This window comes from Acinonyx jubatus, chromosome B1 (genome assembly GCF_027475565.1).
Source record: "Acinonyx jubatus isolate Ajub_Pintada_27869175 chromosome B1, VMU_Ajub_asm_v1.0, whole genome shotgun sequence".
Taxonomy (NCBI): Eukaryota; Metazoa; Chordata; class Mammalia; order Carnivora; family Felidae; genus Acinonyx; species Acinonyx jubatus.
Window position 1 is genome coordinate 136,688,541 of NC_069382.1, and position 27,107 is coordinate 136,715,647.

Consider the following 27,107-nt stretch of genomic DNA (forward strand, 5'->3'; position numbering starts at 1 on the left):
CTGAGCTGTCAGCACAGAGCCCGACGCAAGGCTTGAACTCAGGAGCTGTGAGATCATGACCTGTGCCTAAGTCACAGGTTTAACGCGTTTAACTGACTCAGCCACCCAGATGCCCCAATCCTCATGTAGCGTTTATGATTAGAACATGAGATTATCTATAAAAAAAGACTGTCAATCATTTTGTATGGTTTTTAAGTTTTTAATTTTAAGTAATGATTTTTGTTGTTTACTGTATTCTAAAAATGTTCTAAGCACTTTGCCAGCAGCGGTTCCTTTAAGATTCACGTCCATTTTACTAACTTGTTATTGGCATTAATCCAATGGGCAGATAAGGAAACTGAGATATAGAAAGGAACAGCACTTGTCAGTGACTGAGGGAGGGTCATCCTGCACATATCATTCAGAAACATGCCTTTTTTTTCTCTTACATGATGTTTTTAAGACAATCCACACTGATATACAGAGTACACCTACTTTTCACATTGATTGCTGTGTAATGTCCCATTTTATAAATGGGCCACAACTTGTTCTCATGTCTATGAACACTTAGGTTCTTTTGCTATATTCTAAGTAATGCTACAATGCATGTGCTTGGAATTACCTTCTCATACATGATTGACAGTTTCTCACAGATACATATCTACTAAAGATTATGCACATCTTTCTCTTTATCAGACCTTATTAAACTGGTCTCTGAACTCTGCCTAATAATGTATGAAATGTTGAATCACTGAACGTGATTTCTTACTTCTTCACATCCTCACCTGCAAATTTGGCAAGATCTGCCATTTTATTTTGTTTCTTATCTGTGTATGTAAAATATATAACTCACTTTAATTTTCATTTATCTGATTACGAGTACAGTAGAGCATGAATCGATTCATGTTCCTGTGCCATATTGTCTTAACAAGGGTAGCTTTTTAATATGTTATTATATGATAAGACTAGTTATCTACAACATTACTCCTATTTTTCAGTCTTCCCATTATTTTTAGAAAGCGTAGCATATTCATTTATTAAAGATAACTAATGGCCTTAATTATGAAATAATTTTTCTGTAATTAAGTCCTTTGCTTTGAGAATAGGACATAGCAATAATATACACATACATATATGTGGCAGGTACCATGACCAATAACATGTTGCTTTCCTTCTGCCACTCAGATGGACCATATTTCCCAGTCTTCCCAAATAAGTGTGACCATATGACTGAGTCCAGGACAGAGTACTGTAAACCAGATTTCCAGTTCTGGCCTGTAAAGAATCTTCTGAATGATTCTTCTTTCTCTCTCCCTTGAGTGATTCTCAATATCCAGAGCATTTTCAGAAGCTAAGGAATAAAGATAATGGAGCTTATCTACAATACAGGTCCCTGAATAAGTACATGAAACAGAAAAAGCCCTACTGTGAGTTTAACATGGATAAGCAACTGAGCTAAAGTGAGAAAGCAATAAATTTTTATTATATTAGACCATTAAGATGTTTTTTGTTTTCTTATGTAGCTCATTTTACCATAATTAATACTTCACATATATATTATATATAATATATACAGGATTATATATATAATTATATATATAAAGAATTATAGATATAATATACAGAGAATTATATATTAAAGAAGGATTATATATATATATATATATATATATATATACACATATAATCTTTTATCTGAAAACTCTGGAGCTAGAATTGTTTTAAAACTCAGAATATTTTTCTTTTAGCAAGGTAATATGGTAGGTATACATATACAAATCAACATTCCCAGGTAAGCCTAGGACAGCATCCAATAACCAAACACATTACTTTTTCTGCAATGAACCAAAGGGACAGCCACACTAAATGAGATAAAATCTATAAATAGTCTCATTTCAGATCAGGTTTCATTGCCAAATTACTCGGTTCCAAATTTTAAAAATTTCTTTGGTTTTCAGAACTTTAAGGATTTTAGATTGGTAGTCAAAAGGAATGTGGACTTAAACGTCACATAAACTTTATTGGAGCATTCGCTATGAGTAAATCAGCAGACCATTTTTGCCCTTATTTTTGTTTACAAAGAGGAGCAATGCATTCTTAGGTTATTCATACTTCTATTAATGTCTAAATAATCCTATTACATTTCATTATTAGACAAATAGCTAAAGTCACTTGTTTGCATAGAACTTTGGGAATTACAGCAACTCAATAATGTGACCAAGCAATTCATTTTTCAAATTTTAGCGACTTATGTCAATTTTCTTCTTTTTTCTATTCCACAAGTGCCCAAAAGCATTCAGATAGACAAATGCCATATGATTTCACTCATATGTGGAATTTAAGAAGCAAAACAAATGGGTAAAGAGGGGAAAAAAGAAACAGAGAACAGCAAACCAAGAAACAGACTCTTAACTATAAAGAACAAACTGATGGTTACCAGAAGGGAGGTAGATGGGAGGATGGGTTAAATAGGTGATGAGGATTAAGGAGTACACATTTTGTGATGAGCACTAGGTGATGTATGGATGTGTTGCATCACTATGTTGTACGCCTGAAACTAATATTACAGTGCATGTTAACTAACTGGAATTTAAATTAAAACTTTGAAAAAAAAGATTGCACTAACTTTGAAAATGCTCAGTGTTTAGAAAGTAGTAAACTATATTCCCACTCCTATGACCACAGTTTGTATATCCACAAACATGTCTTTCATGAATGCATTCTGACATGATGCTGGTTCTGAATCATGAGTAGATTTGCTGCCTTGATTCTGTCAGTCCAACAAAACAGCACCCATTACATATGGGAACATGTACTAGTGGGTATAAGATTTAAATGGAAAAGTTTATTATATATGCAAAATTTCTGGACCCAAAAACCATGTTTGCACTTATGATTATTTGTAAACGAAGAGGACTTTGCAGTAAAATACGTTTTATTTTAATTCAAATAGCTGTTCTCATTTTAGAAATGGGACACTAAAGAAGCAATTAAAGCTTCATATAAAAATGATTGATAAATTTAAATATCTTAAACAAAAATACTTTTTTGCGTATATACAATTACATTATTGAAAGAGTAGCATTCTTTTCTTTCAAAAATGGCTAAAACTAACCTTTTGCATCTGCAGTGCATGGTGGCAGTGTCCCTCCCAGATCCCCTTTCCCAGGCTGGTGCACCCAGCTCCAGATGCTGCAGGTGTTAATGGCTAATGGTTCACACCTGCTCTCTCCTCAAAAAGAACTGCCTTTATCTGACCTGAGCCACTTTACTCCCTCCTTCCCCAACCCTCTCGGCAGCTGATGATTAATTGATAGACACAGGAAGGGGGAAGGAGAATGTATATATAGCACACTGCCTCTCTTGCCTCCAGGAAAAGCAAGCTCTGAAACAATTCATGCGCTGGTGCTTCCTGTGTGATCAGAGTGAAGCTAGATTTCCACTGAAATCACATCTCTGCCCACTTTTGTCTTCTATACTATCATGCTTCCATCATGCCCTTAACGGGTTTCATGTGAGAGACCTTTCTCATTGAACTCCTTCCACTAAAATCTGCATCTTAGGCTCTACTTCTAGGGAACCAGAAGTAACAAAACACATATTACAATTTATTTTTTACAGAATACATATTCCTTATATTTTATTAAACACCTACTAAGTATTAGTTTATTTGTGCCTTAAACATTATACAATTTTTTTCTAGAAATATCTCAACTGTATGAAAATGATTGCCTCCATATTGTGGGTAGGAAAACTCAGGCTCTTTACAGTTGAAATAGTGTTTAGTGTTTAGAAAGTAATGGTTAGCCTGTAATAAGTGGGAAATCCAAGAATCAACCCAGATTAACATGGCTCTATAACATCTGCTCTTTCCAAAATTTCTCACTATCTCTATATCATATTTTTTTTTATCTAGGAACTAAAGAATTAAAGATCTATTCAACTATACTCTTTTCAGTAAAATGTAAGTTGATGTGCATTTTATTTGCCAAACACTGATGTCATTTGTTTAAAATGAAGGTACCATTGAATGAGTCATATAATTTCCATAAGGGTTTATTAATGGACAGGCATGGATTCAATTAAAAAGGAAATAAACATCTGTATAATACCTTCATTTTCTTGAAAGGGAACATTTTATAGAAGTTGGAAAATAGCAAGGAGGGAAAAGATCATGTCAGCACAATGTTACTGGTCATATACAACGTAATCTTATGTTTCATAGAGATTTCAACACAGGAAATGGGTATATTAGGAACTGCCTAATTCATAGGTTTTCCTTACCCATGTACAGTGGTTTCTTTGAATGACTCTGAAGGAAAAGTTGTAAGCAGTGCTTTTATACCAGCTTCAATAATGCATATTTCAAAGCCCAAACTAGTCAGCCATGTAACTGTTTACACAGTCAACATTCAGTGGGAAAATAAGTGTCAACAGGTTCCACTTTCTCAGCCCGGAACAGCATGTGACCTTTCATTACAATCCTCATGAGTCTCTGATTAGGAAGGGCATATTTTATTTTTGTTTTTTTTTTTCCATTCAATAAATTCAGGATTCTTAGTTTACTACCATCTGAAAAAGGATAACTCACCCCAACCCATCCCAACTCTGCCACTTAGCCACTTAAAAGAGTAACATAATCCCTATTACATTAGAAATAGTGTAGGGAGGGTCAATGTCTTTTCCATCTTTGTTTATGGCAAATGGCAAAGTGGTTTGCAGAGAGTAGAAAAGTAATAAAGTAGACTGTGGTTTCCTATAACATAAAACATAATCCATTACGTAAAGTATTTGTTTTAATATTCTGATTTCTATAATATCTTGCTAATGGCCACCAATCTTTAGATCTCTAACAAAATCTATATCTGATTGTCTTAAGGAAACCTTTCAACCATCTTTTCTAAAAAGAGATGCAAAACCATTCAATGCTTCCCTTGAAAACTATTGCATGTTTTCTACAATTTCTTTTTTATTGACTATTGTAGCTCTAGCAACACTATAATTTTCTTTTACTGCAGAAATCACATTTGTTACATATTTATCATGTATCATGTAGTGTGCCAATTTTCTTTTCTGAATTTTCTCTTCAATAATCAATATTATGATGAGGGTATTCTTTCACTCCCTATACTATAGAACAGAGTATTTGGCTTGGAAAACTTAGCACAGACCTTTTGTGATCTGTAATACTGGGTAAGCAATAAATCTAGACCTTGAATCTAGTTCCTATCCACCTCTAACTTGTATGCTCTTAACTACTTGAATACAGTAAATCTTCTAATGCTAGGATCACACTTGTCTCCCCATTAAAAATTATCAACTGCTCATGCCCTACTGAATCCCCCAAATAGAAACACAAGAATAGTACTCAACCCCCATTTCCTACATCAAAACAAATAACATGCTTTGCAGTTATCTCCAAAATTACTGAACTCCATCTTTATCCACTATTCATTCTGTCATTTCTTTATCCCAGCCTTTTATTATCTATTATCTAAAATGTTATAGTGGCCTTTCAGTTGGCCTCCCTTCTCTTATCTTGTTCCCCACTCCTACAGAGATATTTATTCCCACCTACTGCTGCCAGTGTATTCTTAAAATGCATGTCTGATCACATCAACCATTTGTCTAAATTCTTTGAGTGTTACTCATCATCTACAGAGCACTGTCTATGCTACTGAGCACAGCACAACAGAGCCCTTAGAGATGGCTGTTGCCTATCTCTTTGGCTTCCTGACCTTTTACCCCACATTAATTTGAGACACATTTACAATGTAAAATTGACTGGGCTTGGTGACCAAGTGGATGTAAGATCTGAGGAGTAGAGGAGGAAAAGAAAATTAACTTCAATGCATACAAATGTAAGTATCTGAGGCATAGCAATGTGTAGATAAACACTGGAGTAGACTTTAGGAGATCTTCTTTCTTCAGTTATCTACTTAACATTTCAACAACTTCTTTTGTCATAACAACTCAAACTCAATATACCCAAAAGCAGATCCATGATCTGCCCCATTCCTGATCTTTGAGTGCACCATATTTATCCATCCATCTCTCCAGCTGTAGAGGCCAGTTATCCATGTCCACTCCCTTTGTTTCAACCCTGGTCTTAACTATATCTTGTCACCACATCCTTTTCAATATTACCTTCTAAATATCTCTCAAATCAGTTCTCTTTGTCTTCCCTCTCATCTTCCTGATCCAAGCTATTATTTCATCTTTTCTAATCTGATCTTGCATGTATTGGCATGTATCTTGCATGTTTTATTCTCTCTGTAGTTAATTCTCCATACGAAAATGTCCTAATTATTTTGTCTGAAAATCTGATATCATCTCCTGACCCATTTATATGCAATGAGAGATTTTTGTGTTTTTCCTTCATAGCACCTGTCACAGTTATAATTTTGATTTTTTGTATGCTTACTTGATTATTGACTTTCTTTCCCAAGCAACTTTTAGCTTCATAAGGCACTTGAAATCCATTTGTTTCTCCAGAAGCTAGTATAATGCCTAGTATAGAATAGCTATCACCATTTAATGAATAATTGAATAAATTAATTAATAGACGTACAGCAGTGGATCCATGGGGCTGGACGTATAGGATCTGGATGATTCCAAGGAAAAATGTGCATAGTGGAAAGGATGCAGCTTCAAGTAGAGTTATAAGGTAGTCAGCCCAAGAAAGAGAATAAAATCAAAAGTCAGAAGAAAGTAAGAAAACTAAAAGATAATTATATCATAGATACCAAAATAGGAGATAAACCTATTGATAAACTATGTAAAGAAATCTCAGAGTAATCTAGAAGGAAATAGAAAACTATTGTCTCACACTGACCCATTTTACTTCTTTATTCTAATTTCCACCTAGTATTTTCTTCACACAATCATCACATTTTGACCATTAAAATTTTCTTTAGTCTCTATCATAGCCATGAAATGTTCTCAAGATATTACATCTTCATTCAAGCAACCTCTATAATTTTACCATTTCTGTAAATGTATTTTTGGAGATTGCAAGGGAAAAAAGAACACTCTTAATCCCAGCTTCATTTAAATATTTAACTTATTTAACATTTTCACTGATTTTTCTAAGAAAATGATTTCTCAGAAGTCATTGTGTGAATATTTCACATGAATATCTCACGTATTCACACAATACGCTTAGTTATCTGATTTTTTAAAGTTTTTATTTAAATTCCAGTTGGTTAACATACAGTGTAATATTAGTTTCAGGTGTACAATATAGTGACTCTACACTTCCACACAATATCCAGTGCTCATCACAGCAAATGCACTCCTTAAGCCACATCACCTTTTTAACCCATACCCCCTACCCACCTCCCTTCTCATAACCATCATTTTATTCTCTATAGTTAAGAATCTTTTTCATGGTTTGCTTCTCTCTTTCTCTTTTTCCCCCCCTTTGCTCTTTTGTCTCTTAAATAGCACATACGAGTGAAACTATATGTTACCTGTCTTTCTCTGACTTATTTCCCTTAGTGTAATACTTTCTAGCTCCATCCATATCATTGCAGATGACAAGATTTCATTCTTTTTTATTACTGAGTAATATTCCATAATATGTATTTTTTCCATAATAATATTCCAATATGTGTATATATATACATATATACATGTATATGTATATCTTCTTTATCCATTCATCAATTGATGGGCATGTGTGCTATTTCCATAATTGGACTATTGTAGATAATGCTGCTATAAACATCAGGGTTCATGTATCTCTTTGAATTACTACTTTTGTATTCTTTGGATAAATACCTAGTAGTACGATTGCTGGATTGTAGGGTAGGTCTATTTTTAACTTTTTGAGGAAACTGCATGCTGTTTTCCAGAATGGCTGCATCAGTTTGCATTCCTACCAACAGTGCAAGAGGGTTCCTCTTTCTCCACATCCTTGCCAACACCTGTTGTTTCTTATGTCATTGATTTTAGCTATTTTGACAAGTGAGAAATGATATCTCATTGTAGTTTTGATTTTATTTCCCTTATGATAAGTGATATTGAGCATCTTTTCATGTGTCTATTGGCCATCTATATGTCTTCTTTGGAAAAATGTCTATTCATGTCCTCTGCCCATTGTTTAACTAGATTATTCATTTTGGGGGAGTTGCATTTTATAGATTCTTTATATATATTGGATACTAACCTTTTTTAAAAAAAAGAGAGAAAAAGTGCACAAGTTGGGGAGAAGAAGGGGGGGAGGGAGAAATAATCATAGGCAGGCTCCACACTCAGCATGGAGCCTGACACGGGTTTCTATCCCAGGACCCTGGGATCATGACCTAAGCCAAAATCAAGAGATGGACACTCAACTGACTGAGACACCCAGGCTCCCCTGACTACTAACCCTTTATCAGATATATCATTTGCAAACATTCTCTTCCATTCTGTAGGTTGTCTTTTAGTTTTGTTGATTGTTTCCTTCACTGTGCAGAAGTGTTTTTTTTTTTTTTTATTTTTATGTAGTTCCAATATTTTATATTCGCTTTTGTTGCCCTTGCCTCAGGAAACATATCTAGAAAGAAGGTACTAAAGCTGATGTCAAAGAAGTAACCACCTTCTCTTCCAGGATTTTTATGGTTTCAGGTCTCACATATAGGTCTTTAATCCATTTTGAGTTTATTTTTGTGTATGCTGTAAGAAAGTGATCCAGTTTCATTCTTCTGCATGTAGCTGTCCAGTTTTCCCAACACCATTTGTTGAAGAGACTGTTGTTTTCCCATTGGATATTCTTTCCTGCTTTGTCGAAGATTAATTGACCAAATAGTGGTAGGTTCATTTCTGGGTTCTCTTTTCTCTTCCATTGATCTATGTGTCTGTTTTTGTGCCAGTACCATACTGTCTTGATGACTACAGCTTTGTAATACCGCTTGAACTCTGGAATTGTGATGTTTCCAGCTTTGATTTCTTTTTCAGGATTGCTTTGGCTATTCGAGGTCTTTTGTGGTACCATACAATTTTAGGATTGTTTGTTCTAGCTCTGTGAAAAATGCTGGTGGCATTTTGATAGGGATTGCATTAAACGTATAGATTACTTTGGGTAGTGTAGACATTTTAACAATATTTGTTCTTCCAATATATGAGTATGGAATGTCTTTCCATTTTTGTGTCATTTTCAATTTCTTTCATTAGTGTTTTACAGTTTTCAGAATAGAGGTCTTTCATCTCCTTAGTTATTTTATTCCTAGGCATCTTATTGTTTTTGGTGCAACTGTAAATGGTATTGATTCCTTAATTTTTCTTTCTGCTGCTTCATTATTGGTGTATAGAAATGCAACAGATTTCTGTACATTGATTTTTGTATCCTGCAATTTTACTGAATTCATTTATCAGTTACAGAAGTTTTTTTGGTGGAGCCTTTCAGGTTTTCTGTATATAGTATCATGTCATAGAAGGAACATACCTCAACATAATAAAAGCCATATATGAAAAATCTCACACCTAATATCACCCTAAATGGGGAAAAACTGAGAGCTTTTCCTCCATGGTCAGGAACAAGCCAGGGATGTCCACTCTTACCACTTTTATTTAACATGGTACTGGAAGTTATAGCCACAGAACTAAGACAACAAAAATAAATAAAAGGCATCCAAATTGACAAGGAAGAAGTCAAACTCTCACTATTTGCAGATGACATGATACTGTATACAGAAAACCTGAAAGACCACCAAAAATCCATAAATTTATGTCCATCTACACATCAGTGTGATTTGCCTCAGAGTTTCTGGATATCTAGAACCAAACTTACTTAATTTTTTTTTCCAAGCACTTATCATAAACATGCACTTAATGAATGCCTCACTGTGGTGGTAGTGTTAAAAACTTCATTAGCATAAGCAATTAGAAAATTACACTTTCTCAGGAAACAATAAATCTCCTTATAAATGAGAAAGAAATGGTTAATTATTTTAGTTTTTAAAGAATTTTTATATCTTTAATATAAGAATCATGAGGTAGAAACATTTTCATACATGCATGGAACACATTTAAAATAAATTTAGGGGCATGTGGGTAGCTCAGTCAGTTCAGCGTCCAACTCTTGATCTTGGGTCAGGTCATGATCTTACAGTTCATGAGATTGAGCCCCACATCAGTCTCTGGGCTGACAAAGCAGAGCCTACTTAGGATTCTCTCCCTCCCTCTCTCTCTGCCCCTCCCCACCTCAAAATAAATAAACTTAAAAAATTTAATTTAATTTAATTTAAGCTAAATTAAATTAGTTATCTTAGTAGGAAAACATTGTATCTGTCATATGAAGCACTACATACTTAATAAAAATCCTTTTAACATTTTGTATATGAATTGTACATAAGTCTCAATGTTTTGTCTAATCTAAAACAAGAGTATTTGGGGGAAAATGTAAGGAAAGGATGTGTGTGTTTTTGTATAAAGTATTTATATATGTATATATATGCATATTCACAAATTATACATACACTTATATGCAGTATATACTACATATGAAATTCAGAGACATTCATAATATTGATTATTGAATTAAATCAAGTAATCTTCAGATTAATACAAGCTTTAAAAATGATTTATCTAAACAATATTTAAGTCCATAGCATTTGACCCACTGATTCACTGAAATCTTTATTTATTGTTTTACATGTTTATTTATTCTGAAAGAGAGGGAAAAGGAGAGAGTGAACACACAAGAGCAGGGGAGAGGTAGAGAGAGAGGGAGAGAAAATCCCAAGCAGGGTCCACACTGTCAGCATGGAGCCCAACGTGGGACTCAATCTCATGAATCATGAGATCAAGACCTGAGCCAAAATCAAGAGTCAGACACTTAACTGACTGAGCCAACCAGTTGCCCCTCCACTGAAATCTTTAAAGGAATTATATTTCCAAGAATTTGTATTCTTTTAGTAACAGTTATACAAACTTTTAATTGTCATAAAATGCTGTTCCTTCCCAGGTCATAAAGACTACATGTCTATGCAGTAGGTTTGTAGAAATGGTATGAGTGTATATAATAAGCAAGTAATCCTATAACTTCAGCATTGAAAGTATTAGGGTGGAGGCCCACTGGGAAGTGGGGACAAAGAAGAATGACGTTTCCCCAAGCTCTAGGCTCTATAGCAGAGTAAATTCAAGGCCTAAATGGAGAAAACTAGTAAATTAATTTTGCAATTAGTTGACCAGAGAGAGAAAGAGAACACCCAGAACAAGATTCAATTACACCAAATAGCATTTGAAACCTGGGATCACCCAACTTAACAATAAAATAAAAAGTTGTGAGTGTGGGAAAGTAAATCCAATCTTTTTCTAATTTCCTAGATGCATTTAACAAAAATTACCTAAGAAAATTGCTATGGAATTAGCCCTTCAAGCCTTATTAGGCCATGCAGATCAATTATGTCAGTTCTAAAACTATATCATAATTTTTCCAGGGTGTACTTTCATTAAAATGAAACAAAAAGAGTAGCAAGTGAGCCTCTGGGTTGAAATTCTCCATTTATTTTGTACTCACTATGTAGAGAAATACTAATGCTTAGGAAATAGTCATGTCCCTTGGAGAGTTCAGACCTCATAAAATTCACATATAATTTCTGCTGACAGCAAATTAATATAGATTCAAATCTCATGAATATTGTATACTTTATAGGACTACTTTTTAAAAAGCATATCCATTTACTAAATGGCTTTTAAATAAGCTTGTGATCGTCATAATTAGCTTTGTCTAAAACATGTTGTATTCTCTTATAGTTTTCTATAAACCCATTTGGAGTCTGCTTTAAGCCTAGAGTAGGAAATAGAAAATTAAGCCTTAAATGCCACTCTTGATATAATGATATGTATTCTGCTGATTACAATAATACCACAAATTCAAAGGCCCAAATAAATGACCATGTTATTTTCGTGTCAGCAAACTATGAGTCTGATAAGATTCCAATTTCAAAATCAGTGACCACCCATCCAACATAGAATGTTAACTCTTTAGCATACTCAATAAAAGTTAAATCTGAGGCCTTCTCTAGGGAAAAGACAAATCCATAATGATGTAATTAAAGATCATTCAGAGCAATAATGCAGAAAAAATAGATACACTCATAGCAGAGCTGTCTCATCTTCCCAAACTCAAATTCACCAACCAGCTTAGCTGGTGTGCCTATAGATCTTTCTTCCCTCCTGCTATAACTTTACAAATGGCTTCTGCCCCTCTCAAAGACAAACCCTTCCCTAGTGTTCTGGACCCCATCTTCCTTTTAAGGACTTCTTTTCATCAATCATTTCCTTTTTCTCCTACACCATCAATACCCCTCTCTCTACTGGATCATTCCTATTAACATAAAACATGGGTTAATATTATCCATCTAAAATTAAAACACAACAAAACAAACTACTTGGACTCCAAGCCTTACTCCAGTGACAGTGCAAAAATCAATAAACAGTTGTTTCTCCCTATCTTATACACTTTTTTCTTTTTTTCTACCCACTCCAATGAGACATTTACCTATTCCCATCACTGAAACAGCCCTTGCCAATGTAACCATGATATTTACCTAGCCAAAAACAATGTCAAACTATTTATCATTTGTTGTGGGTTGAATCATGCCCCCCAGCTGTCCAAAAAAGATATGTTGAAGGTTTAACCCTTGGTACTTATGAATGTGACCTTATTTGGAAATAAGGTTTTTGTATGTATAATAAAATTAAGATTCGATCATATTCAATTGGGGAGGAGGATCCAATATGATCGGTGTTTTTATGAAAACAGAAGACAGAAACACAGGTGCAGAAGGAGAATTGTGTGATAATGGAGGCATAGATTAGAGTGATAGGTCTACAAACCAAAGAACACCAGTGATTTCCAGAAACACCAGAAGTTAAGGGAAAGGCTTAGAAGAAATTCTCCCCTAGATCTTTGGAGAGAACTTGGTTCTGCCAGCATCTTCATTTCAGACTTCTGTGAAATAAGACTTTCTGTGAGAAAATAAGTTTCTGTTGTGTTAAGCCCCCCAGTTTGTAGTAACTTGTTACAACAGCCAGGGGAAACTTAGGCATCATCTTATTTGACCTCTCAGCAGCATCTGACATGGTGAGCATTCTTTCCTTTAAAATTGCTTCTTCTCCCATGTTTGTAGCATTGCTCCCACTTGACTTTTCTTCTTCTACTTTTCTCCTACTGGCTACTTCTCAGTATTGTTTGCTGGCTCTTTCACACATTCCAGATCTCTAAATGTTGGGGTTTCATAAAGATCTATCATTGGACTTCACTTTTCTTTACCTATACTCTCCGCCTAGTAAATATCTGCAAGTCCATGACTTTCCATACCATTTAGGTATAGGTATCTTTCAGATTTATATTCTAGCCAAGACTTCTCCTCTAAGTTCTAAATCCCTATACATAAAAGACCAATCAACTTCTCCACTTGAGTACCTAAGAGGCATTACAAAATTAACACTGCCAGCACGGCACAATTTCATTATTGATTCTCGAAACCAGCATTCCTCAAGAGTTCTCCTGCCACAGTGAGTAGCAACATCATCTACCTCTTGTTCAAGCCAAAAACCTAGTAGTCATCTTGCTTTTCTTTCTTTAATATTCTACATCAAACACATCAATGAGTCCTTTCTGTTCTGCCACCAAAACACAGACAGGATTCAGTAACTTCCCTCTATCTCTAATAGTACCACCTTGTAAGAGTTTCACCTCTTGCTGGTTGATTACAAAAGCTCCCTATCTTACCTCCTTGACTCTGTGCTAGGCCTCCTTCGCACATTTTCCACCCCACACAGCAGCAGTGAGATCAATCTTTCTAAAGTGTAAACCAGATTAGGGTTACTTCTTTAAGTTGCCCATCAACTCTCTAGTTCAAAAATAGAAGAATATAAAAATTAAAATTAAAGAACAAAATCAAAATTCCTTAAAATCTATATGTTCTGGCTGTGACTTCCACTCTGACCTCATCTGTCTCGACAATCCCTTTCAATAAATATATTCCAGCCATTCTGGTCTTCTTACCATCTTTGAATATGTCATAATTGCTATTATCTCAGGAACTTTTAATATGCTGTACCTTTTTCTTGGGCTATCTCTCCCTCTCAAATCATTATCTGTTTGGGGTGTCTCTCCCTTCAAATTCTGTGGCTATCTTCTTCACTTCTTTCAAGTCCAACAGATGTCACCTCCTCAAAGTGATTTTCCTATATACTGTAGCTAAAGCAACCAACTACTCTCTATTCAATATCTTTTTATTCAATTTTATTCTTTTATGTTTTCCATAGTACCTATCCAGAGCTGAAATTAATTGTGCCACTTTTATTTTGCTTACTTATTTTCTATCTCCTTCTCTCAACTATAAACCCTTTAAGGTCATGGATTCTGCAGTACCTCAGTGTCCCAGGGACTAGAACAGTTCCAGGCAAGAGCAGGTACACAAGAAAATGTATTGAGTGACTGGCAAATGGATGGGAGGTGGGTAAGAAAATACATAAGTGTATCATTTAGGATGCTATGATATCAATTTACTTAAAATAGAATGGTAGTTTGAATCAAAGTAAATGATAGTTGAGAGGGTGAAAAGTGAAGTGACTTGATTTATACTTAGGAGAAATTAGTGGTTCGTTCAACATGAGTGAGAGAGAGAGTAGGGAATCCATAGTGACTGACATGCTTCTATCTGGGTAAATGAGTGGATAAGTCTGCACTCATTATTAAAGGAAATTGCAATAGGAGAGAAAGACTTAAAAAGATATTTTTGAGAGGAAGTATGCCACTTTGGTTAAAAATGTGGGTTTTGGGTCTCTAAAGCTATTTATGTTTGTTGGTTCTAATGTCTAACCATGGCCATTTTTTTCAACCTTATGGAATCAAATTTCCACCCTTACTATAGATGGAATTTTTCTTGTCAAATATATATATATATATATATATATATATATATATATATATATATACACACAAATATATATGTATGTATATATATATACACACACACACACATATATATATATTTTTTTTTTAATCTGTATGGATGTTTTTTTAATCCCTGTCTTGTTTGATCACTAATGATCATTTGCTCCTTCTTGTAAGTCCTTATGATGGATTCCTGTGCCATCACATTCTTTTGCCTTTATTCCCATCTTTTTAGCTGCTCTTTCTATTTAGAGTCAGGTAAATTTCAAACTTTTCTGTTGTAATTTACAAGGCCTATCAGAGTTTACTCTTTATCCATATTTCCAACTTCACCTCTTAAACTTCACTTGTCCAACTCCTCCAAGAATCTCCCTAATTTCAAGTCCAGGTTAATTCTATTCAATTGGCTGACCAAAATATGATCTTTTCTCTCCCTAAAGTATAGTGAGGATTTTGTCCGCATGTAAAATTTTCAAGGGCCCTGACAGTGAGAAAAATTCCAACTACTTTTTGAGAAAACTTTAGTAAAATAGACCTCCTTATACACATATTTTTCTGTTGCTATAAATTTTTCATCACACTACTTCTGAGGATTTTTCTGTAAGTTACATTTGCCTTTTTTCATCCTTGACTTGGAACATTTTAAGACCTACAGAAGACTGATATTACTAGTATTATATTAACAAAAGGTGAAAGTAAATATGTATTCCAAAAATATTAACACTTTTACATATATTATCTAGCATACATTTTAATATAGTAATAATATATTATCCATGGTGATTAAAAATTATGCTTCTCCATCATGTGGTTTGTATCACATCTCCAAATGTAGGACTACAAGGCAGATGACAGGACTATCTTCTGAAGGCAGTATGAAATCAGGTAGGCATAGGGCAAAACTTGGGGGACAGTAGATGATGTGACTTGGTAGAGCATACCAGGAGGCTGAGCTAGAGCAGGAATTTTCAGCATAAGACCAGCACAAAGAGTCATGCATTTTCTCTACAATAGATGTATGGGATTCTATTTTTTATTCACCATTTGGGTACTTCCACAGTTGTAAGTGGGAATAAATTTTTTTTCTATATAAATTGTATAATATATAAAACAAAGAGCCTTATTATATCCCTCATGAATTACTTCTCAGGGAAGATATTAAAATGTATATTATTGACACCAACTGTGCCTTTAATGTATACATTTTTAGGATGTAGGTACTCACGCTCACTTTTCCATTGTGATTGTCTTCTTCTCTCACTGCCAGAGCCTTCAGAAAATTATCTTGCAGGTCTTTACCAGCACTTGTTAATGTCCTGCAAAATGCAGGTCTTCAGTTATAATATATTAGAAAACAAATATATTAAAGGCACTCAGGGACCAACAACCGCACTTTATTCCAAGTGACAATTCCTTATAACACAAAAACTATACACACAATCATTATAAATAATACACAATTATTATAATTTACTACATTCCTCGATATAATTTTATACAGTTATAGAATCTTTACAAATAATTGGAGTCAAGTGCATAAATAATATATACGTCTATATCAATACTCAAGCCAGAAACAGTTAATTTCATTTACATGCCCATTTTATTCTTTTTATCATACCATTCAAATTCAATGTATTTATACCTCTCATTACCCACAATAATTTTAGATTGCCTACAATTTACATATAATTTATTTACTTAATATAAGAAAATTAGAACACTAGAAACCTAATCCAATTCCCTTACTGGGATAAAGCATTAATCTTAGCTCTATGAGGATATAAACAAAGCAAAAAAAAAAAAAAAGGAAACTAAGTTGAGTTATCTTTGTCAGATAAAAAGAAACAGGGGTGCCTCTGGCTCAGTTAGTGGAACATACGTCTCTTTATCTCAGGATTGTGAATTCAATCCCCACATTGGGTGTAAAGATGATTTAAAAAAATAAAATCTTTAAAAAAAAGAATTCAAGAGAAGTAATAAAATGAGAAGCTGGGATGTAATATACAACACGGTGTAACTATATTAACTATAATTAATAATACTGTATATTTGGAAGTTGATAAGAGTAGATCTTAGAAGTTTTCACCACACAAAAAAAGAATTTATAACTATGTGTGGCAATGGATGTTAACTAGACTTACTGGGGTGATCATTTATATACACATATATACATATATTGAATCATTATGTTGTACATCTGAAACTGATATTATATGTCAATTTTGTCTTGATAAAATAAATTTGAAGAATTCAGGAAAGAAATGGCTATTCCTGGAACAATTTTTTTTTTAAATATTGATGATATCAGGGCACCTGGGTGGCTCAGTCGGTTAAGCATCTGACCCTTGATTTCGGCTCAGGTCAAGATCTCATGGTCATGAGATCAAGCCCTGTGTCAGTCTCCACGCTGAGTGGAGCCTGCTTAAGATTCTCTCTCTCTCTCTCTCCCTTCCCTCTTCACTTGTGCCTCAAGCTTGACCAATGCCATTTCACCTCATGAGATTGTATGCCATAAACAGAGAGACACAAGAATAAAAATCAGTTGGGGTTATAGTGTCTGTTTTTAATTCCTACTACATAGCTACTACATTCCTACTACATTCAGCCTTTTCTTCCTATCCATGATAATAGGTATCGGTACTCCTCCAATAAATTCATTTTTTTGTTTAGTTCATTAGAATTAGTTTCTATTGGGGCGCCTGAGTGACTCAGTCGGTTAAGCGTCTGCCTCTTATTTTCATCTCAGGTCATAATCTCATGGTTGTGAATTCAAGCCCTGCATCAGGCTCTGTGCTGACAGCATGGAGCCTGCTTCACATTCTCTCTCTCCTTCTCTCTCTGCCCCTCCCCTGCTCACTCTGTCTCTCTTTCATAAATAAATACATAAAGTTAAAAAAGAATAAGAATCATTGATATATATCATTGATCAATTATATAAATGATATAAGGTTTTGGTTGTGAGCAACCAAAACCAACTATCTTAATTAGACAGCCATTGTATTCCAATTAAGATAAGCTATTCAATTAAGATACTCTAGAGTCTTAAAGGTTTCCACATAGTAAGTCTCCCCACACCTCCCACCCCAAACACACCTCGTTTTGTTGTAAATCCTCGGATTATTACAGATAAATTATAGTCAAATTTGATTACCAACCTAATCCCACAACAACCAAGGTAACATATCATTATCCATTTTGCATGCTTCCTTTAAATTTATCTTCTATAGTTTATGTATATACTTGTATAATCATAAAAACATACATAATATCATTTGGTGAGTTGTTCAATTTATTATATATTTTGCACTTATTGTTTTATTCCTATTGTTGTTATTGTTCCTGGGAACAGATGCTTATGAGAGTGCCGAGGAAGATCAAAATTATTCCCAGGTATATCAGACATGAAAAGCTGGAAGAACAGTATTTAGGTACTATCTGTTAATGAGAAAAGAACTCCTGATATTCTGCCAGGCCTGGCTCTCTTGTTAATGACTGAGGTTTTTAACAGACATCTAGGCCAGACAGGAAAAAGAAATAGTAAGAAGTAGAATTCTTGCTGCCCCTGGGCACTCACTATAACAAACACTGACCTCCCTTTTCCATAAAAATTAAGCCCTAGCTTTTAGCTGGGCATGAAGCTTCCTGGAATAAAGACTGCATTTCCTAGCAACTCTTGAAGCTAGGTAGGTCTGTATGGCTAACTTTTGCACAATGGATTCCAAATGAAAATTATATAAAACTTCTTAGAGGAGGGAAGGTACACTTTCTCCTGTAGCTGGAGAGCAATATAATGACTGTTGCTTGCTCCAGCTGCTATCTTGACTTAAATTGGAGGCCACCATTATGGAGAAACAAGAGAAAGAAGCAGCGACCCTGACACCCAGGAGCATCAGTCAGCCTAGATGGGTAATATCTCCACTGCTGAAATATGAGACTGAATTTACATTTTGTTTCAGATACTGTTTGGGGGCTTTTTCTATTATTTTTCACTAAACCTAATCCAAAATAATATACTCACCACATGAAATTTGCTCACCCTTCTGAAGAAAGATGCTGTGGAATTGGCCTGGTGACCAAATTGGACTTTAACCTTATTTGCAACAGTCTAAAGATTTCCCAGGGGACTGTATTATTATGTAATTAAATTATTTTTTAAATAGTCAGAAAGTTAAGTCTTTTAAATGGAAGCATGAGGTAATGACAATTAAGCTGATATATAAGATGGGACATCAGTCTTTAATTCCCACTCACCAACTGATTAGTCCAAGTCACCACATTTTTCTGAACCTAGGTTTCATAATGGACTAAATAATCGCTAAGCCTCTAAGCACCTGTAAAACTTGTGATTTAAAATGATCATACTTGGAGCACCTCGGTGGCTCAGTTGGTTGAGTGTTCCACTTTGGCTTAGGTCAGGATCTCACGGGGAATCAGGAGTTTAAACCCTGCATCAGGCTCTCTGCTGTCAGCGCAGAGCCTGCTTCAGATCCTCTGTCTTCCTCTCTCTGCCCCTTCCCTGATTGCACTCTTTCTCTTTCTCTCTCCAAAATAAACATTTAAAATAAATAAATAAATAAGATGATCATACTCTATCATCAGTTAGCATATATCCTTAATTTGCAATTAGTCTAAAAGTGACTATTATACTGACATTATATTAAGATCATGCTGCTCTTTTTTTTTATTTTTAAGTCTTACATACATAGACTCGTATCATTTCCTATAACCTCTATGAGAAATATAAAAGTATTTTTGTTACATAAACTGGGAACGGAAAGGATAAGATCTAAAGCTCCTAAGCTATATGCACCAGAGTAAAAACGTTATATAAATAATCAATTATTATACCATGCTACATCTGAGAACCGGAAACTTCTCAGCAAGGGGAATTATTGAGCAAGAAAGTTAATGCAGTGTGTGGTAAGGAATCCTTACATCTTTAACCTGCATTACTCTTACTTAACTAGATTTATTTAACAGTCAGTGACCTGAGACAACTTGCTTAAGTAAATATTACAAAAGAAGTCACTTCCTCAAGAAGTGAAGTAGGTCTGTTACAAAATATTAGGGTTATAAGTTTTATAAAGGCAAATACTCCATCTTTGTCATTTACACTCCACTATACTTTGAAAATGGATTAAAAGATCTATAGATGATTTAGTTTTTTACCAGCCATGTTTAATCATTAGCTAATGAATTTTATATAATCACACAAGAGTGAATCTAAATATATTCTTAATCCTCAACAATTAGGCTACTGTTTTTATGATTTAGTTATATTGTTTATGTTATCACACATATTCGTATTACTAGATTAACACTCAGAGTAAATTTTAAAAAGAGGAAAAAAATAGAAAACTGTTAAAATATAATATTTCCAGAAGTTATTTTCTTGAGTTCGCTTATTTTAAAGATTATAAATTCTTTCAGTAAATATTCATGAGCTATTAATCATCTTAAAATTTTAAATGTAAAATTTAAAGTTTTCTAATAAGCAAAGTTTGAAGGATCACTGGAATGTGTTGTAATGAGCAGTTTCTGAATAAGCACTGAATCAAATTTGAGATTAAATCGGTCTTAATAGAAATACTTTTTTTATCTATTGGGAGTCTTTGTACTAGTCTCTATGCTAGGTATTTTGCAAATACTTTCAATTACCTTCAAATCAAGCCCTAAGGGAGGACATGTTTATTTCTACTTTAGCAATAAACTTGATTGTAATCAGGTGGCATCAGTTTATAACTTGAATATCACTAACTCCAAAGTTTTATTCTACTATACTGAAGCCTCACAATATATCAAAACATCATATTGATATCATAATATTTTGACAGAAAAGAAAACAATGAGAATTCACTGGTGAGATGAAACCTAAATTAACAGGAATGGGGATTGACCTTCATCAGAAGGTGCCCCTAGGAATTATCAGGGGCTGGTGGTCTTGAAACCTCTGTGGAAAGCTAATCAGCCATAATCATCATTCCAATCTAGCCTAGAATTCTGATCAACCACTTGTTCAGAGGTAGCTTTGATTTTTTTTTAAATCAGTAAAATCTAGCATAGCCCTATATTCAATAATTCTAGAATTTACTAGAATTCAGTAATTCAGCTCATCTGCACTTGTTTGAATATGTGATTCAACTTCTCTATGCATCAGTTGCTTTGCAATGATGTTTTTGTATACTTATTTTGGAAAAATTTAGTGGAGAGTAAAGTCATCTCACCAGTCAAATATTATCTTTGTAGGAAATTAGCACACATCTATGAAAATCAGTTTTCAGAAATACCTTTATTTCCATGGATAAGTTTACCGACCAAGCTATTTGTATTTGTAGGGTCTCAAACAACACAAATTTTGGTTTTAGAGGCCAAAATGGAAAATTGTTTGCAACTTTGATTAAAGATATGATTTGATTTATCAGTGTGTATATTTGTAGACAATTTATTTGAGTATTAAATATGGGAGCTATATTTCTTTTTATTTTTTAAAAATATTTATTTAATTTTGAGACAGAGAGACAGAGAGAGTGCAACAGGGGAGGGGCAGAGAGAAAGGGAGACACAGAATCCAAAGCAGACTCCAGGCTCTGAGCTGTGAGCACAGAGCCTGACACAGGGTTTGAACCCATGAACCATGAGATCATGACCTGAGCTGAAGTCAGATGCTTAACTGACTGAGCCACCCAGGCGCCCTTGGGAACTATATTTCTATTGCACTTTTATGTAGATCACCTGTTGCTTTGTCTTGTACATTTTCCCTAGGACAATACTTTTTTTTTTTTTTTTTTGCTTTGCTTTTACATAAATTAGGAGGAAAGAAAATCCTACTTTTCCTCAAATAATGTTTTATAAATGTTTCTAACATTGATAAACATCTTCACATTCCTCCTCTCAATGTATTATTGTATACTTTGCTATGTATAATCAAGCTGGGCTGCTATAACAAAATACCATCGATTGGGGGTCTTAAACAATAGAAATTTATTTTCTCACAGATCTGGAGGCTGAAAGTCCAAGGAGAGGGTACCAGCATGGTCTCCTTCTGGTAACTGCTCTCTTAAGCAACTCACTGTGTTTGTACTAGTATCTCATTGTGCTTTTATTTATGTATTTATTTGTGTATTTTGAGAGAGAGAGAGAGAGAGAGCGCGCGCGCGCGCGCGCGAGCAAGTGGGGGAGGGGTAGAGAGAGAGGGAAAGAGAGAATCCCAAGCTCCATCTCACAAACTATGAGATCATGACCTGAGCCAAATTCAAGAGTTGGACACTTAACCAACTGAGCCACCCAGGTGCCTCTCTCACTGTGCTTTTAATCTGCATTAATCTGATTACTTTTGTTTTGTTATATACATACTTTTTTTCTAAATTGTGTATCCTCCAAAAGCTGCATGGATACCAACATTTGTAGAGAAGGACTAAAAGCAACTAATGAACAATTTCAAGTCATTTCCTTTGAGCATTAATTTAACAAAAGAATCTACCTTTGATATCTAAGGGATTATTTTTTAAAGATCTAAAAGGGAAAAATAGTTGAGCTAAATCCAATGTGTGGTTTTGAGTCTCTTGTATTTTCTTGTAAACTATTCTTAGTGGCTCTTTCTTTCTTTCTTTCTTTCTTTCTTTCTTTCTTTCTTTCTTTCTTCCTTTATTTTTTTAATTTAATTGAAACAAACTTCCTTAGGAGTCAGGTGTATCAGGATTACATTTAGAGAGATGTATAGTTTAGGAATTTTTATACTACATACTGTGATCTCCATGGAATTTCCAGGAGGTCATCAATATATATTCTAATAACTTTCAGAGAAGAAAAAAAAAGACAACTTGACAAATGAGATTCATTCATTGGTAAGAAGGAATGAGAATCAAATTTCCATTAAGATAAATGGTACCACTTGTCCCCTGCCCCTTTTCTATATGAAAGAGTTTATAAATTACCAAATGTAAAGCTATCAGAATCTCCGGGAAGAAGTTTCAACTATTAGAAGCACACAGAAGAAAAATAAGAAGTGCTAACATGCACACTAGACAGCTGTTTCTTTTCATATGCTATTTTGAGGAAAAACTAAGTGGGAGTCCTGAAAACTGTGCTATCTTACATCAGTCAAACTCTACGCCCCTGGATAGAAACTGGTGTTCTTCTTTGAAGGGAAAAAATGGCCTGGCTTCTGTCTGAGAAAGTATCCCTGAACTCCTCTTCTTTTCGTATATCTGGCAAGTTTCTCTAGTTAATTCCTAAACATGGTAGGTTAAGATGTTCTCACACTTTAAGAGGGATTAAAAAAAAAAGGTTGCTTAGACAGTACATCAATGTTATTAGTCTCTAAATGTGATTTTATTCTGAAAACACATTCAAATATAACTTTATTTTTACTCTCTTCTGGGAGGTATCTAAACCTTTTATCTGACTTGAAATATACTTCCAGATCTTCTGGCTATACAGTGAAAGCCAATAAGAAAGCAAATAAAGTAAGCTCTTATTTGCTATCCCTGCATCCAGACTCCTCTTTACCTGTGGGAATCCTGCCTCATCATTCCACAGAACACTGAGCAAGTAGGCTTTAGAAAGATGAAGGCCTTCAGGCTCAGCATCTTTAGACTCTACATGCCTAATCTCAATGTGTGTGTCTCTAGTTAGTAATATTTCTAAGATATTATATAGAGTTGTAGAATTTGATACAATGGAAGAGGGCCTGTCATAAATGAGGGTGGTGGGCTCCCATCAGAAAAGCATACAGATAAGGGGAGGGACTGTAGGGAAGAAGAGATGTATCGATGTGAGACTTTGGGAAGAAAGATACCTGAAGAAGACTGTTAGGAAGGCTTGCTGCGTTATGCCCTCTGTATAAACTCCTGTGTTTCCTCTCTAATAAAACTGGCAGAAGCTCTTAACTAAGAGGTTAAGTCTGACCTCTAGGGATAAAGAGAGTTTAGAAATGAGACAATATTAGAATGAGAGACAGAAACAGAGACAGAAGGGGAAAGGGGGGTGGATGGAATTATCCCAGACTATGGTGTCATCTAAGGAAGGTTCAGCAAAGCCATATCCATATCTTGAACCAAAGTCAGCCAATACAGATTCATGGGTCCACCTTACTATCCTGGTCACACTCAGTCATTGGGAGAAAGCAGCCCAGGGTGGGGAGGTATGGTTTTGGTGCAAATGCACAACAGGTTTCAAAGAGCAGCATCTGAAGGGTTACACTTTCTGTATAAGATGTATTCTTTTCACAACCACAATCTCTCATCCAAACCCAAACTCTCCAGGTTCAAAAACACCAACATAATAACTTCATTTGTTTTATCATAAATATAGTCTCAAAATAAAATTGCCAATATTATCATCAACATTATGCCAACTGAAAACACTTTAAGACTTTTTGCAGATCTTTTTCTCCTTAGGGTATATACTTCTAGGGATAAATGGCCAGATTATTGTGCTTTAAATACACTTCACTTAGAGAAGTTTCTTACTTTATGCTATGATACCAGCTAGATACACAATTAGGTTCATTTGTTGATTTTGTTTTAATTTGAAAGATATTTCCAATTCAGCCTTATAGTTACATAAAAATATTCATAATTCTAAAACCAAATCTATAATTTAGAGTTTTAGAAGTCTAGTTTCCATCTCCCCCAGTTCCATCTACCCTATTCCATTCTTTCCCTTCAAAATAGAGCATCATTTTATTTTAATTCCAGTTAACATGCAGTGTATAACATAGTGATTCAACACTTCCATGCATCACCTGGTGCTCACCACATGTGCCCTCTTTAATCCCCATCACCCATCTCCTTACTAACCTCCCCTCTGGTGACCATCAGCTTGTTCTCTATCGTTAAGATTCTGTTTCTTGATTTCTCTCTCTCTCTCTCTCTCTCTCTCTCTCTCTCTCCCCTTTGTAGAGCATCATTCTTTAATTTTTTTTGGAGAAAAAGAGAGAAAGTGGGGGAAGAGCAGAGGGAGGGAGAGAGAGAATCTTAAGTAGGCTCTGTGCCCAGCGCAGAGCCAGATGGGGGGCTCAATCCCACTACCATGAGATCATCACCTTAGCTGAAGTCAAAAGTTGGATGCTTAACCAACTGAGCCACCCAGGTGTCCCTAGAGCATCATTTTTAAAAATATCCTCAAATTGCTTTTTTAACTGTTCTTATTTTTAACATAAGCATATCTATTTGTCATCTAGCTAGCTATGTATTTACTTCTATAAATAGTAGTCTCCTACACATTTTCCCCAACATTGCTGTTTCACTTAGCATTATATTCAGGGAACTATACCATAGGAGTAAGAGACATTTATAACTACTTTTTTTAGTTGCATAGTGCTCCACTGTAGGAATATATAACAGTTTAGTCACTTAGCTACTGACGGTCATTGGTTTGCTTCCTGTTATTTGCTATGATAAATATTGCTTCAGTGTTTAGCTTTATGCATACGTCATTTCATATTTTTGTCACTATATTTTTGGGATAAATTCCTAGAAACAGGATTACTGGTCAAAGACTACATGAATATTTTATTTAGTTAAACACTCCCAAATTACCCTTCAATGGGGTTGGGGCACTTTGCAGTCCTCCCTACAATTTACAGGAAAGCTACTTTCTGCACAGCCTTATTAACAAAGTAGTCTGTAAAGCTTTTAGATTTTTGTTGATCTAATACATGAGAAACTATCTCAGCATAACTGTGTATTTATCTTATCACAGACAAAAGTGAACATATTTTCACACATTGAGAAACCATTTGCACGTCTTCTTTAAGCTGTATGTTTATACCTCATTTTTTCTATAGTATTATTGGCCTCTCCTTTATTTTCTTCTTTCAACATGAAGAATTTTAGCTCTTCTCTGTGATATAAGTTGCAAATATTATCACCAGCTTTTCGTTTGTCATTCTACTTGTGCTGCATTTTACCATGAAAATGTTTTATTTTATATTATTAATATGATCTGTAAATGGTATAAAGCATTCCCTTATTATAGATTTTGAATCACTTACCAATTTTCTATCATGTTTTCTTCTAGATCTTGAAATTTTTCTTTTTTTTATTAATTTGGTATAACATTTATGCTTCTAATTCCTTGGCAATTACACTGATGCACTGTGTGATAAATTAATCCTATTTTAACTTTTCCATTTGGGTATTCAATTATCCCAACACCAATTATTTAAAACTCTATTTTTACCACTTACTTTGAGATGATGTCTTCTCATATACATTTGAGTCTATTTCTGTGTTTTCAATTTTGTTTCATTGCTTTGTCTGTTTGTGTATCAGTACCACATTAGCTTGATAACAGAAGTTACATGTTTTAATATCTGGTAAAGGTAACCCTTCTCATTGTTGTTCTTTTTCAGGGTGTTTTGTTTTGTTCTGTTGTGGATATTCTTGCTTATTTGCTTTTTCCAAATGGATTCAGTAATTAAATTATCTAGGTCATGAAAAAACAAAAAAAAACCCTCAAACACTGATGACGATTTTTCAGGATTATTTTAAATTTCTAAATGTCATAGTTTGTGATTTTAAAGATGGCTGCCTTGACTAGAATGCTATGAAAGACTGGAATGAAACTGGAGTTGCAGCTTCTCTGTGTCATGGTAATCCATGTGTACAGTGGCTCCTGTAGATGTGAACTTGATATTGCCATACTTCTCAAAAACAGGAACATATTCTTCTTGCCATACCTCCAGTCCTATGTTTAATTGATTCATTAATTTAATTAATTAAATGTTGTATTAGATTAAAACGACAAGTTTGATGAGTGTGATCATCAAATTGATCTCATAAAAACTATCATACTTTGTACCACTTACTCTGTTTTTGTCTATAATGACAGTGAACCTCTACTGTGGCCTATTTTGGATAGTTGCATTTATCTATAAAATTTATATACTTCCTCTAATAATATTTACAAATTTACTTTCATAGTGTTGCATAAAGTAGTCTCTACTGATTTTTTTGAAGTCTTCTGTTTTAATAACTATACCCCATCCTAGTCATTTCTCATTCTATGTATTTTCAATGTTTTCCTTTTGTCTTAGTTGAGTTAGCTAGTAGTTTGACTATTTTGTTGATTTTTTTTCCCTAACGAACTAGCATTTGGATTTATTCTACATTTTTTATCTTACCCATTTATTTCAGATTTTTAAACTAATGTCTTCTTTTTCTTTTCCAGGATACTCTGTAGTCTTTTCCTACTTTTTGAATTGGGTGCTTAATTCATTTGTTTTTAT

The 27,107-nt window shown here is 34.4% G+C and overlaps 1 protein-coding gene across 3 annotated transcripts in view; it reads right to left on the minus strand.

The window, feature by feature from the left end:
• The window catches only part of CFAP299 (cilia and flagella associated protein 299), a 578,028-nt gene that overhangs the window by 339,050 nt on the left and 211,871 nt on the right, over window positions 1-27,107 (minus strand). For 2 of the 3 annotated variants that reach the window (XR_003420180.2, XM_015074376.3), the window contains exon 3: window positions 16,098-16,188. Coding sequence is in view for 2 of the 3 variants with exons in the window: in XM_015074376.3 (XP_014929862.1) it covers window positions 16,098-16,188 (91 nt within the window). In the remaining variant the exon portion in view is untranslated. The remainder of the gene's footprint in view (window positions 1-16,097; window positions 16,189-27,107) is intronic. The other variant, XM_027059197.2, reaches the window with a different exon arrangement.